A 15,299-nucleotide genomic window follows, 5' to 3' on the forward strand; every position below is an offset into this window, starting at 1 on the left:
AAGATCTGTCCTGAAGTACAATGCTGTCAGTGATAGGATAATATCCATAGGCGCACAATGAAGACCAGTTAATACAACTGTTATTCAAATTTAAGCACCAACCAATAATGCCAATGATGTAGAAACTGAAGACATTTACCAACTTCTGCAGTCTGAAATTGACCAAATTTGAAATCCAGATGCAGTAATAATTACTGGTGATTGGAATGCGAAAGTAGAAACAAATAAGTACAATCAGTAGTTGGAAAATATAGCCTTGGTGATAGAAACAATGCTGGAAATCGCATGACAGAATTTTCCAAGACCAATGCATTATTCATTGGAAATAGTTTTTCTCCATGCCATAAACAGTGACTATACAAGTCGACCTTGCTGGATGGAATACACAGAAAACAAATCAACTACATCTGTAGAAAGAGACAATGAAGCAGCTCAATATTATCACTCAGAAGAAGGCCAGAGACTGACTGCGGAACAGATCAATTGCTCATATGCAAGTTCAAGTGAAAGCTAAGGAAAATTAAAACAAGTTCACTAGCGCCAAAGTATGACTTTGAGTATATCCCACCTGAATTTAGAGACCATCTCAAGAACAGATGTGACCATATTCTATATTTACCAGGATATAATTTTACATACTAATCAGTGTTTTCCTTCAAGAATTTTCTGTTACCCGGTAACCCTTTCCTTGGTGAAGTCCACCTAAAGTGGTTCATTAATAAAGGGTAGGTTGACACAGCAGAAGAAGAAGGGTGACATTTCAGACTAGGAATGTGTTCCTTAACAGCAAGTTTCAGAGGAAAATTACACAAACTTAAGGAGAATATAAAACCAAGAAGAGCCAAGGTTTTTCAACATTCCCGGTCTATGTAGAGAGCTCGAGCAAGGAGAAAAATACAAGATATGGGAGTAAAATAAGGGCATCAGAATTGGTGAGGTCCTACAGAAGGGGCTGTGTGCTCTGCCCATAAACAAAAGCTGAGAATATGACAGACAGAGATAAGGTTCCTGTGCAGGATGGAAGCTGTAAAAGAAGATCTCTCTTGCTAATGTCTTTACAGTACTGCTGAGTAACAATCTTAGAAGTTCCACCCCACTCTCCTGTTAACACACACCCCTGAAGTATAGAGGCAGGAGTCAAGAAATGTCTGAGGGGCCTGAACACTCAAGACAGGTCTGGTAAAAGTCCTATGCAATTTCCTGGGGCCTCACGGAAGAGACAGAAATGCTCTGCCATCTCCTGAGAAGGTCTGCAATGAGCGCAAAATCTGGATAGATGCTTCAAGACAATGGAGGCCTCAGCTATGACCTGAATTAACTGAGAACTGAGGATCACATAAAATCAAGTACAGAAGGTGAAACCAAAGAGTAAGAACAACCCCTTTGAAACAGCCCTCATCGTCCCTATCAAAACCATGGCAGCAAAATGTTCTAGTGACCAGATAATGGCATGTTGTAGGTCATAATAAAGACACTGCCTTTGTCTCTGCTTGAGCTGCAGCACCGCTGGCAGATGCACTTTCACACATCTGAAGAGAGTGATATGTGGGGTGCAGGGGAGAGTAGGGAAGAAAAATTTCCTTTGAGAGATCACAAGAAAAAAACTTGTGTTTTTCCCCTGGGGGAGAGATTCTCTAAACCATATTTAATGGTGTGGTTTCTTGTCTAACCATTTGACCTCTTACCTATTGTTACAGATTGAACTGTATCTCCCAAAAATTACGTGATATAAATCCTTACCCTATACTTGTGGATGTAATCCTATTGGGAATAGTAATTTATTTTTTATGTTAATGAGGCCATGTCAGTATTTCTTAAGCCAATCATTTATAAATGAACATATCTGACACAGAAGGAAGTTAGGACAAACAGAGGGCAAATACATGCACATGAAGATCACCAAGATCCAAGGAACAGAAGCTGAAAAGAGACAATGACCTTTGCCTAGAGCTGACAGAGACAGAAAGCCTTCCCTTACAGCCGGTGTCATGATTTTGAACTTCTAGCATCCTAACCTGTGAGAAAAGATATTTCTGCTTGTTAGAGTCACCCACTAGCTGTAATTTCTGTAAGAGCAGCTCTAAGAAACAAGACACCTACATTCATATCTTGGTAACATTCCCACATACCTGTGTTATTTGCTAGTTTCATCTTCTTCTCCACCATCCAGAGCTCTGTCCCTTTCTTCAAAATGGAGATAATATTCATCTCAAAAGGAGAGATTCCTGCTTATCAGAAAAAAGGAACATGGTGTGCTGTAGCTTTTGAATACAATCCAAGCCATGTGTTCGGCTTAGAACATCATAGATCTAGAAGAGTATTTCAAACATTCATCCACTGACTGCCTCCTTTGGAATACTTAGGGAATGTATTAATTATGTAGACATCTCTCTTCCAAGAATTAATCAAAGGCATGGAAGTAAAGCCAGACAACTGGATATATTAAAAGTTGGCCATAAGGTTTTGTGCTTACGATAAGGCATGGAACCAGCAAGGACCTTGAGTGAAATGGACAGATCATCTGAAGAAAGGGGAAGGCTGAAGTTCCGATGCCATATTATGAACTTTTACATTCTGAACCAACTTCAATCTCTGCCATAAGAACAGAGATTTCAATGTCCATCCAGCAGTGCTGGGGCTTCCAAGATACTGACAGGGAAAATGCAATGATACAGAAGGGCAGATTCTACATGTGGAGGGAAGTTATGCTCACCCAGGGAGACCAGGTTCCTGAAGTTCTCCAACATCACATCCCTGTACAAAGCCCTCTGAGCAGGGTTTAGGCATTCCCATTCCTCCTGAGAGAATTCTATGGCCACATCCCCGAATGTCAACAGTCCCTATAAAAAACAAAAAGAAACAAAACATAAAACTACCTTTCACAAGTGGAAAAGGGAGAATTCTTATTTTCACACAAAATGACAAAAGAAGAATGGTATACAGATCAAGTCGGTTAATGTGAGAAGTTTGAGAGGCTTGACAGATCCACATAAGACAATACTGAGCAAGTTATACGTCCCTAATTGTGTTTTATTATTGTGGTGCAATGGACTGCTTTCGTGTGGTGTTTCTCGCCATGGTCTTGTGACTCCCACAAAAGTGATTGGGGGGACCATGTAAACAAGGACTGTGGAACCGTATGAAGGGACTTATCAGTTTTGCCATCCCACTAGGCTTAAAATGAGCCATCCCAGAGGTGGGAAACAGAGGATCTCACCATCACCAATAAAGAAGAGACAGGAGTGGAGTGCATCTTTTGGACCCAGGAACCAGGAAACTGAGAGAGCTGTAACACTGAAGATGGTGAGAAGTGGTGGCAGAGAAGCAGCGGCAGGAGAGATCGGCAGGGATGGTGCGGTGGGCTTCTCAGCCCACAGAGCGAGAAAGCTGAGTGCCTTTGGACAGGAAGCTTGCTGGAGAAGTAGGGTGCATCTGAGTACTCGGTAGAGCTAGGTTTGCTGACCCAGGGAGTTAGAGCTGAGTGATTTCAGCTTATGCTTACTGGCAGAGTAGGGTGCCTTGGGGTACTTACTATCAGAGCTAAAAGAGCTTTGTAACACTTGTCGGAACTGGGCAGAGGCCAAGGGCCAGGGAGAGGCTGGCCTGTGGGAACAGCTGAGTAGTGGCTATCCTGATGGAAAAACTGTATCCTGAGAGTTCCTGAACCTGAATTGTTACCTGTTACTTCCCTAATAAACCCCATTATCATGAGTATTGTCTGAGTTCTGTGGCCACTGCAATGAATTATTGAACCCAGCAGAGAAGTACAGAGTACCAAGAGAGGGATGGATGGTGTCAGAACTGGTAAAGATTGTGGAGACAGGAGGCATGTCTGACCTCTGCCTCATAGGAATCAGCCTTCGGCTGTTGATCTTGATTCTTCTTTCCTAGCGTGAGATTAGAGGAGGTCAGATGCTGCCCCCGTGCCATTTTTCCAATTATACTTTTCCATCAAAGGATATGAAATCCATTGCATCACCAGGGATTTCATTCTGATGGACAATAAAAGAAAATAAGCAAGTAAAAAGAATTCCCACAGGGTTGTCTATGTATAAGTGCTAGATGTTATGTTCTGCAGCATTTTTCCAGAATCTTTCAAAACACAAATGCAGTATCCAAGATGCAGCAATCACTCTTCAAGATCCCCAACCTGGAGGAACCTGCAGCCATCTGGAAAGAAGTCAAGGTACTCAGAAGTAACAACTACGACATTCTTTATAATAGCAAAAATTGTAAATGACCCATATATGTTCATTATGAGAACGCTCTAACAAGGATTTAAAAGAGCAAGTTATCTCGATGTTTACTAACATGAAAAAATTCCAAGACGTATGGTATGTAAATTTTTTAAAGTTAAAGAATATCACAACAACACATTCACTGGAGAAATTTTGTTTAAATCACATCACATAATGATGCCTTTTACCAAGACCTGCACTGACTCTTGTCTCAGAAATGACAAGATTGGTTCCTGATGGAGGCTGTGAGTGATGGCAGAGGATGTCACAGGGTAGAGAAGGTTTCCACGTATTCCCTATGGGCATTATTGTTTCTAGTTTTACCACAAAATATATATTTCCATTATGTATGTTAAAAATAAAAGAAATAAAATATTTAATAACAAAGGTCGAATCAGTATTTGCTTCTATTCCTACTGAAGACAAAGTTCTGTTCCTACCTCTTGCCTGAATGAAAACCATTTTTATCAGAAACTCTCCTACTGAAGGAGAGTTCCTGAACAAACACCACTGTCTCCAAGTGATGGCTGTTCTGGGTTTTCCTTTAACTTTACCCAAAAAATTTAGTCTTTGTCCTTTATTCTTGAGAGATAATCTCTAAATTCTTGTATTTTCCCCAGCCTTGAGTATCTTTGAGCATCTAGCCTAGCAGGTTATGCTAATCAGGTGACTCTTTAGTGGGGGCAGGACAGGACAGAAAGACTCACTTCATGATGTCAACCTTGTGATATAAACACCATAACATAAAGCCTCATGATATCAACCCAACTCAGAGGACAGGGTCTGGAACTTGAATTACATAATGAGACCCTCAATCAGTGTTCTGGACACTGATGCTCTATGGGCTCCTTGGTTGGTGAAAAACATCAATGCACATGCGAGGGCAGCATGTCCTTCTGATATGGAAACACCATATTGGGAATTCTCCCCAACCTTGCCCTATGTGTCTCTTCGTTTACATCCTTTCTCTATAACAAAATTGTAATCCTAAGGATAGTACGTTCCACGAGATCTGTGAGTCGTCCCAGCAAATTACAAAACCCCAGGTAGTATTAGGAGCCAGCAGGTCAGAAGTGAGGACAGCTAGGACCCCCAGAACTTATGGCTGATATCCTATTAATAACACATCTGGTATCAGAGATGTGAGAACTGGGATTTGATTCTCCATGCATATGTGCTGTGAATGATTTAAAGAACCTCCTACTAGCAGACTATGATCGTTAAGGATGTATCAACTTGGTTAGGCCATGATTCTCAGTGGTCTGGCAGTTATGATGTAGTTTGGCAGTCATATGATGATGTGATCCCTTCCATGAAGAGATTTGATAGGATATGTGATCATCTCCATGATGGGATCTGCTGTGAGTAGCCAATCAGTTGAAAGTGAGTCTCCTTGGGCGTGTGGCCTGCCTCAAATAAAAGTGGACTCTCTGGCAAGGCTTGTGGGCTTTTGCTCGCACTGGATCCTGCAGCTGGCTCCTGTTCATCTGACCTCTGGTTCTTAGGATTTGAGCTAGCAGCTTACCCGCTGTCTTGCCTGCCAATCTTGGGACCCGTCGATCTTTGCAGCCTGTGAGCAAGAGCCCTGCTATCTGACCTGCGATCTTGGGTTTGCCAGTCCCTGCAGCTACCTCAATCAGGAGAAGTCTCTATTCTGACCCACAGACTTGGGACATTCCAGCCTCTACAATCACATGAGCCATTTCCTTGATATAAATCTCTCTCTATATATATATTCACACATTTTACTGGTTTTGCTTCTCTAGAGAATGCAGCCTAAGACACAGACATTCATATTTTAAAACTAATTATGCAATAAAGCATTCTCTATTACTGATGTCTGTTACCAAATTTTCCACTCCATCTCTAATCATTAATACTTCAGAACCAATAACACAGATTCACTTGTTTAGCTTCAAATGTATTAAAAATCAGGCAGAGTAGGTTTCCCATTGTAAGTCTTCTTTTCCAGAATTTTCACCTGTTCTTGCAGATTAATACAGCACGTAAATGTGCAGATGCCTTAATGCTCGTCCACAGAGAGCTGAGGGCATGCAGATGCAGCCCCTAAAGACCTCCTGCTGCCCACCCTCACTGCCCTCACAGGGCCCAATCCCTGTCTCCAACCCAGGCCTGGTATGAAGCACTTCCCATGACGCTCCCCAAATGGAGCCTCTTCACAAGTCCCATGTCATTGGGTCACACCATGAGATGGAATATGCATGAAGGTGAAAGGCGATGGAGGGAAGCCGTTGGTGAGTGTGAGCAAATGTGTCAGGCAGGACACACCAGAGGAGATGAGCAAATTCTCTGGACAGCATTTCAGTAAGGAGAGGACAGAACCATACACCAAGAATATGACAGCTACCTGAGAAAGAGCCATTCTGGACTCCTCTTAATCTCTTAGTCCTCTCAACTTCTTTCTCTGGCAAGATGAGTCTTGAGAAGTCAATCCTGAGTGTGAAAAACAGGCTGTTAAATTGCTTAGCATCAACACGTCCCTTTCCCCTGTCAAAACCACACATGTAAGGAGAACCTCACAATGGGGGAAGATGGTCCCTGCTTCCTTCTGTACCACAAGGGATTCAGGGACAAGAAACCTCTACATGGAGACCAACAGGTGAGTTTATTGCTCTCTCTCCCTGGTGTTGACCACACACTTCACTGCATTAGGTGGATCTGACCTGGACTGATCCTCCCATTCAGGTCACAAACCTGGCCCTGATACCAAGCCCCAAGTGCTGTATATTTTTAAAACATGCCAAGATGTTCACCTGATCCTGAGGAATGTCAGAGCAGCCCTGAACTGAGACCTGGAGGAGTTTAAGGGGAATACAGGATGTCATAAGGTCACTTTTTGCACACTTTAAGGTGGAGATGCCTGCTAGAGGCCTCAGCAGAGATTTCCAAGAGCCACCTGGTCACATGAGTCTGGAGTTCAGGGGAAAAGTCTGGGCTGGAGAGGTGGAACTGGGAGATGTCGAGGTGTTTAAAGACGTGACGTGAGATGAGATGACAGGGAAAGGCTGTGGGTGTAGACAGAGAAAAGGTTCAAGGACTGCGCCCTGGGGCATAAACTGAGAAGTGATCAGGAAGGAAAGTGAAAGATGAAACAAATACACAGCAAGAGAAAGATATTTAAAGAATACTGTGATGTCCTAAAAGACAAGAAAAAAAGTGTGTCCAGAAAGAGGGAGTGATCAGCTGTGCAACATCCTGTTGACTGAGGGTTCAACTTAGGTAATAAGCTGTGAGCAAATTTCTTCAATGTGATAACAGTCATTCATGAAAAACCCACAGCTAACATCATACTTAATGAAGAAAGACTGAGAGCACTCCCATTAAGATCAGGAACAAGACAAGGATGCCCACTCTCACCACTGCTATTCACCATTGTACTGAAAAGTCCTAGACAGAGCAATTAGGCTAGAAAAAAACAGAGAGATCCAAATCGGGAAGAAGGAAGTAAAACTATCCCTTTTCACAGATGACATCATCTTATCTATAGAATATCCCAATCATTCCACAAGAAAGCTATTAGAGCTCATAAATGTATTCAGCAGGGAACAGGTCGACACACAAAAATCAGATTTCTATACATCAGCAATAAGCAAGCTGAAAAAGAAATTGAGGAAATAATTCCATTTACAATAGCATCTAAAAGAATAAAGCACCTAGAAGTAAATTTAACAAAGGTGAAAGACTATACACAGAAAACTGTGAAACGTTATTAAAATAAATGAAAGGAGGTCTGCAGTGCAATGGGTTTCCCTTATATATGGCCTTTCTGGCCTTGGGTTTGTAATTCTGTCAAAAATGACTGGGTTCATGGAAGCCCCATAGACGCATCCAAACTCCCTGAGGGACTGAATTGCTGGGCGGAGGGCTGTGGGGACCATGGTCTCGGGCAACATCTAGCTCAACTGGCATAACACAGTTTATAAAGACAATGTTCTACATTCTACCTTGGTGAGTAGTGTCTGGGGTCTTAAAAGCCTGTGAGCGGCCATCTAAGATACTCCACTGGTCTCATCCCTTTGGGAGCAAGGGAGAATGAAGAGAACAGATACAAGGAAAAGATTAGTCCGAAGGACTAATGGTCCACAGCTACCAAGGCCTCTACCAGACTGAGTCTAGTACTGCTAGATGGTGCTCGGCCACCACCACTGACTGCTCTGACCAGGATCACAACAGAGGGTTCTGGACAGAGCTGGAGAAGGATGTAGAACATAATTCTAACTCACTAAAAAAAGACCAGATTTACTGGCCTAAAGGAGACTGGAGAAACCCTGAGAGTATGGCCCCCAGACACCCTTTTAGCTCAGTGGTGAAGTTATCTCTGAGGTTCACTGTTCAGCCTGGGAGTGGACAGCCCCGTAAAACCAAATGGGACTAATGAGGTACAATAGTCCAGTGACAAGGGCCAGAAGGCAGAAGGGGACAAGGAAGCTGGTGATAGGGAACCCAAGGTTGAGTAAGGATATTGTTGATGTGTTGTGAGATTGTTAACCATTGTCACAGGGCAACATGTGTACTAAAAGTTAAATGAGAAACTATTTTGTTCTGTAAGTCTTCATCTTAAGTGAGAATAGCAGCACAACTGGAGGAACGTAGTCAATGTCACTGAACTGTGCATGTAGAAATTTTTGAAATGGTGTATCTTTGGCTATGTGTATTTTCACCAGAAAAAAAAGGTTGAGAAGTTAGAGGGTTGACATGTTGTGGGGTTGTTAACCAATATCATAAAACAATGTGTGTACTACTGTTTCATGAGAAACTGTTCTGTAAGCCTTCACCTGAAGTACAATTTCAAAAAAATTAAAAAAAACAAAAATGACTGGTTGGGTTGCAGTTTGCTCTGCAACTGGTCTATTCACATACCCTGCAGGATTTGCTATTCAAACAGTGGCTTGAAAATCCACCCAATAGGACTGAGGGGATTGGCTGGTTGCTGTTCCCGCCAGGAAGGCCACACCTTGAAAGTGACAAGGAATTTGCTTATATAAGCAGCCAACCCCCACAGATATTTTTTAGACAGACAGAGAAGAGGCAAAGACGGAACCTTGAAACCAACAGCCCGAAGCAGAGCAATTTGGATCCAGGGTTCCTGCAAGAGGAGCCTCCTAAAAGAGATGTAACACAAATCAAGAGCTGTTAACAGTGAAGATGGCAAGAGGGCCAGAACAGGGCCTGGCAGCTGGGAGCCAGTGGCAAGTGGCCTGGAAGGGGGCATGGCTGGCAAAGATTCAGCAGTGAAGACAGAAAGCTGCTGCTAGGAAAGTAGCTAAGAGAGCTGAGTGGGCTGCTGCACTGGCCATGAGTTGGCTCAGTTAGCAGCGGAGAGGCCTGTGGCAGGAAAGCTGAAGGCAAACAGGTGAGCATGGCCAAGAGTAGGGAGTGGCTGGCCAGGAACGCCCTCCATGCTTGTATGGCCAGGAAGAGCCTGCTTTTGCAGCTGAGACAGCTGTCCTGGGTGGAAACTGTCCTACGCTGAAGAAGGGAGTGATGTGCTCTCCACCTCAAGGGAGCCTTCCAAACCTCACTTATGTGCTTCCTGATCCTCGTCCTGAGTTGTTCTGGTTACTTACAAGTTGATCCTTATCCCAAGTTGTAACCTGTTACATCTCTAATAAACCACATAACTTTGAGTATGGTCTCTGAGTTTCATGTGGCCATTCCAAGGAATTACCGGACCTAGTGAGACGTAGAGTGCCACAGGGGAAACAGCTGATGTCAGAAATGGTGAAGAGTCGAGGTACCTCTGACCTCCATCTCATAGGAGCCAGCTTTGTGCTGATCCCAGGTCTTTGAACTGGTTCTGCCGGGTTCATTCACAGTCAACGAAGCATCACCAGAACCCACTCAAAGTATTAAACTTACAGTGAACTGGAAAGATGGCTGGAATGGGAAAAATTACTGTTCGAAACCCTCCTAGAAACTTAGTCTCTCTCTTAGAGAATAAGGGCAATGTACACACTGCACAGCAACCAAATCTCTTGCCCTCAGATTTTGAGCAGTCTGAAGCAGCACTGCTCTGCTCAAAGATGGCAGCATCCCACTCAAAGGTGGAGGCCAGCCACATTGCTTTGAATGTGTGTCGTTCTCCTACAATCCTGATAATAATCCCATCTCACGCATCAGGCTCATGAAAGGGCTCACTACACCTCTTCTGAGTCTCCCATTCCAGGGCTTCGACCTGCAATATTTCCCGTTCTGAGTACCATGCCGAATCCGCGAAATTGTAAAACTTTGGGTCTGTTGTTTTGCTTCATCAGCCATGACTGAACCAGTCTGAATCCGTTTGAAGCCCTAGCTGATACTGATTCTTATCACTAAAGAATCTAGACGAGACATGACACTGCATTACAAGTCCTAAATACATGGAAAGCCAGTCCATGTTTATGGATTGGAAGACTTAATATACTTAAGATGTCGATTTTATCCAAAGAAATCTACACATTAGATGCAATTCCCACCAAAATTCCAAAAGCCTTCTTTACAGAAATAAAAAATCAATCCTCAAATTTGTATGACCCAGCAATCCCAATGAAAGTAGGAATACAAACAAAAACTTGTACACCAATGTTCACAGCAGCACTTTTCACAACAGTCAAAAGGTGGAAACTACATTCCCATTAACAGATAAGTCGATAAGCAAAATGTGGTATATACATACAATGGAGTATTACACAGCAACATACAGAAATGAAGTCCTGATGCATGCCTCGACATGGATGAACCCTGAAAACACCATGTTGAGTGAAATAAGGCAGTCCAAATGGGCCAAATACTATATGATTCACGTATATGAAATAGGCAAATATATAGAAATCAAAGCATATTATTAGTGGTTACCAGGGGTGGGAGAGAGGAGGACAAATGAACTTACTGTTTAGAGGGCATTGAGTTGATGTTGTTGTTGTTAGGTGTCACAGTCTTGGTTCTGACTCACAGTGATCCTATGCAGAACAGAATAAAACACTGCCCAGTCCTGCACCATCCTCACAATTTTTGGCTATGTTTGAACCTATTGTTGCAGCCACTGTGTTAATCCATCTCATCGAAGGTCTTCCTCTTTCTTTTGCTGACCCTCTACCTTATGAAGCATGATGTCTTTCTCCAGGGACTGGTCCCTCCTGGTAACATGTCCAAATTACGTGAGATGAAGTCTCACCATCCTCCCTTCCAAGGAACACTCTGGCTGTACTTCTTCCAAGACAGACTTGTTCATTCTTCTGGCAGTCCAGGGTATATTCAATGCTCTTCGCCAACACCATAATTCAAAGGCATCGATTCTTCTTAGGTCTTCCTTATTTACTGTTCAGCTTTCACATGCATATGAGGCAACGGAAAATATCATGCCTTGGTGAGGCCCACCTTAGTCCTCAAAGTGACATTTTGCTTGTCAACATTTTAAAAGAGGTCTTTTGCAGCGGATTTGCCCAATGCAATACTTCGTTTGATTTCATGACAGCTGCTTCCATAGGCATTGACCGTGAATCCAAGTAAAACGAAATCCTTGACAACTTCAGTCTTTTCTCCGTTTACCATGATGTTGCTTACTGAGCCCTGGTGACACAGTAGTTAAGAGCTCAGCTGCTAACCAAAGGTCGGCAGTTCGAATCCACCAACTGCTCCTTGGAAACCCTATGGGGCAGTTCTACTCTGTCCTATAGGGTCGCTATGAGTCGGAATTGGCTCAGTAGCAATGGGTTTTTTTTTTTTTTTTGGTTTATGTTGAGGTGTAATCCACACGGAGGGCTGTAGTCTTTGATCTTCATCAGTAAGTGCTTCAAGTTCTCTTTGCTTTCAGCAAGCAAGACTGTGTCATCTCCATACTGCAGGTTGTTAATGAGTCTTCCTCCAATCCTGATGCCCCATTCTTCTTTATATAGTCCAGCTTCTCAGATTATTTGCTCAGCATACAGATTGAATAAGTACGGTGAAAGGATGCAACCCTGATACACACCTTTCTGGATTTTACACCAGCAGTATTCTCTTGTTCTGTTCGAATAACTGTGTCTTGGTCTAAGTACAGGTTCTGCATGAGCACAATTAAGTGCTCTGGAATTCCCATTCTTCACAATGTTATTCATAATTCGTTATGATCCACACAGTCGAAAGCCTTTGCATAGTCAATAAAAAAGGTAAACATCTTTACGGTATTTTTTGCTTTCAGCTAAGCTCCATCTGACAATAGCAATGATATCCCTCATTCCACGTCCTCTCTTGATTCTGCCTTGAATTTCTGGCAGTTCCCTGTCGATGTACTGCTGCAACTGTTTTTTTAATTATCTTCAGCAAAATTTTACTTGCAAGGGATACTGATGACACTGTTTAATAATTTCTGTAATCTGTTAGATCACCTTTCTTTGGAATGGGGACAAATATGATATCTTCTAGTCCGTTGGCCAGGTAACTGTCTTCCAGATCTTCCGGATTTCTTGGCATAGAAGAGTGAGCACCTCCAGTGCTGCATGCGTTTATCGAAACATCTCAATTGGTACTGTCAACTCCTGGAGACTTATTTTTCACCAATGCCTTCAGTGCAGCTTGGACTTCTTCCTTCAATACCTGATTCACATGCTACCTCCTGAAATGGCTGAACTTCAACCAATTCTTTTTGGTACAGTGACTCTGTGTATCCCTCCCATCTGCTTTTGATGCTTCCTGCATCGTTCAATATTTTGCCCACAGAACCCTTCAAAATTGCAACTCAAGATGTGAAATTTTTCTTCAGTTCTTTCAGCTTGAGGAATGCTGAGTGTGTTCTTCCCTTTTGGTTTTCTAACTCCAGGTCTTTGCATATTTCATTATAATACTTTACTTTTTCTTCTGGAGCCACCCTTTGAAATCTTCTGTTTAGCTCTTTTACTTCATCATTTCTTCCATTTGCTTTAGCTATTCGATATTCAAGAGCAAGTTTCAGAGTCTCTTCTGACATCCATTTTTATCTTTTCTTTCTTTCCTGGTCTTGTTAGTGACCTTTTGCTTTCTTCATGTATAATGTCATCCCACAGTTCATCTGGTCTTCAGTCATTAGTGTTTGATGCATCAAATCTACTCTTGAGATGGTCTCCAATATTAGGTGGGATATACTCAAGGTCATATTTTGGCTCTTGTGGACTTGTTTAAATTTTATTCAGCCTTAACTTGAATTTGCATATGAGCAATTGACGGCCTGTTCTGCAGTCGGCCCCGGCCTTGTTCTGACAAGAGTTTATGTTAATGGTGGTAAAATAAATCAGAAAAGGATAGTGATAATGGTTTACAACATGAAGATTGTAATCATGTCATGAATTATACATGTATAAATTGTACTGGCAAATTGTTTAACGTATATTTTTACCACGATTAAAACATTTCTTCATCACAAATAGATGAGCTCTGTTAGAACAAGGTTCCAAGTCAATCCATCCCAGCCTTCAACATTTGCACGGAGAGGACAAGAGGGACTTGAGGGAAACATCTACCTGTAGCTCGCAGTTCACTATTTTAACAGATCACATGAGGGAAGAAAGCTGAATTAACTGGTTGATTACCTGCTTAACCTAGGTTTTGTCTGATAATGTAAAGATCACTGACATCCCTGCAAAGTGGATATTGAAATAGTCTAACATTATTTACTAGGTACCAAAGAATGTTTCCAGTATGTGACAAAGAGTAAAAAGCATGCAGGTCTCATAATTTACACCTGACACAATCAATTTAAAAGGGAAAACAATTTGGAAATTTAAAAACAAATTTATTGAAGTCTGGAGCCAATGTTTAAAAAAATTTAGAATGTATTTAGAAAAGAATAGCATGCACTCATGATGGGATGCCATAAAGATCATTTCAGATAGTGACAATTGTTAAATGAAATCAAAATGTATTCCTGTGGTTGACAAAATGGCATCAGCAGTGGAGTAGGCAACTGCCCTAAGACTTTTTTTTCCCCCAAAAAAACTTACGCCTAATAAACCCTCTTAAGCCTAGCTTTCCTGTAAATCAAGTCACTTTCCTTGACCAATAAGATCCTGACAGTAAACTGTATAATCCAATCAGAAATAAGCTTTTTTGCTTCCGAGTTAGTCAATAGAAAGCCAGTTACTGCTTATACTCGGCAAAGCACCTTTCCACTTTAGGTTTGGTGCTACCCATTCGCCAATCTTCTGCCCGAATAAACCTCACATAAACAGATTAATTTCATTATTGATTCAGTTTCTACTGACATGATTATTTAGAGAAAAGCTGAAATTCAATTAACTAACATTCTTTTAATAAACCTGACATAGGAAAATGAATGAAGGCAAAAGTAAATCCGTTAAAAACAAAAACTTTAAATGTTCCTTTTCAAAGGTACCAAGGGGTGAGAGAGTCAGTAATTTCCTCATTTCACTCCTCACTCCACCTCACTCCTGTAAAGGAAGAGAGTGATGCAGAATTGACTGAGACAAGTCACTGCTCTTCTTTACATATAAGAACACGCGAGGTCAGCGTCTCAGGAGAGAGGTGGGGGTTTCAGAGTCCCAGGAACAGGGAGAGAGGAGGACGGACGGGCCGGGTGGGGCTGGAATGTCGCCAGAGACTCCCAGTGAGGACTTGACCCGGAGTAGGACGGGCGGTGGTCTGGGAAGGGTTTTAAGCAGAAAAACGACACGGCAGGTGGCGTCTACACGACCCGAGGGCTGAAAGGCCGGGGCAGGGACACGCCTCAAAGCGATTTTACACCGAAACTGACGCGAATCCGCGGCCGGCGGCGGAGAGAACCGGAATAGGAACGTCTCACGGGCGCGCCAGGATTTCCGAGGGTGGGAAAGGCGAGTGCGAGGACTTTAACGCCCGCAGCCAACCTGGGCCGGGTATGGAGGAGGGAGAACGAAAAACGCACGTTTAGAACATAAAGATGGACACTCACTCTCTTCACCATGACTTCGGCTCCTCGGAGTACGCTTCAGCGTCTGCAGTAAACTGCGCAGGCGCGCGGCGGGAAGAACGGGCAAAGCGTGGAGGCGGGGCTTGGACGGGTTCAACGAGCAAGGGGTGGGGAGTAGAGACGGGCCGGGGGTGAGCGAGGCA

At 42.8% G+C, this 15,299-nt stretch overlaps 1 protein-coding gene across 1 annotated transcript in view; it reads right to left on the reverse strand.

The window, feature by feature from the left end:
* LOC101354353 (zinc finger protein 83-like) overlaps positions 1 to 15,150 on the reverse strand; it is a 55,361-nt gene extending 40,211 nt beyond the window's left edge. Inside the window, exons 1-3 of the mRNA XM_023736224.1 lie at positions 14,962 to 15,150; positions 2,714 to 2,840; positions 2,130 to 2,225 (exon numbers count right to left, since the gene is read on the reverse strand). Coding sequence (XP_023591992.1) covers positions 2,130 to 2,225; positions 2,714 to 2,840; positions 14,962 to 15,150 — 412 coding nt within the window. The remainder of the gene's footprint in view (positions 1 to 2,129; positions 2,226 to 2,713; positions 2,841 to 14,961) is intronic.
* Positions 15,151 to 15,299: the final 149 nt, after the last annotated feature.

Source organism: Trichechus manatus, unplaced genomic scaffold (genome assembly GCF_000243295.1).
Source record: "Trichechus manatus latirostris isolate Lorelei unplaced genomic scaffold, TriManLat1.0 scaffold00087, whole genome shotgun sequence".
Classification (NCBI taxonomy): Eukaryota; Metazoa; Chordata; class Mammalia; order Sirenia; family Trichechidae; genus Trichechus; species Trichechus manatus.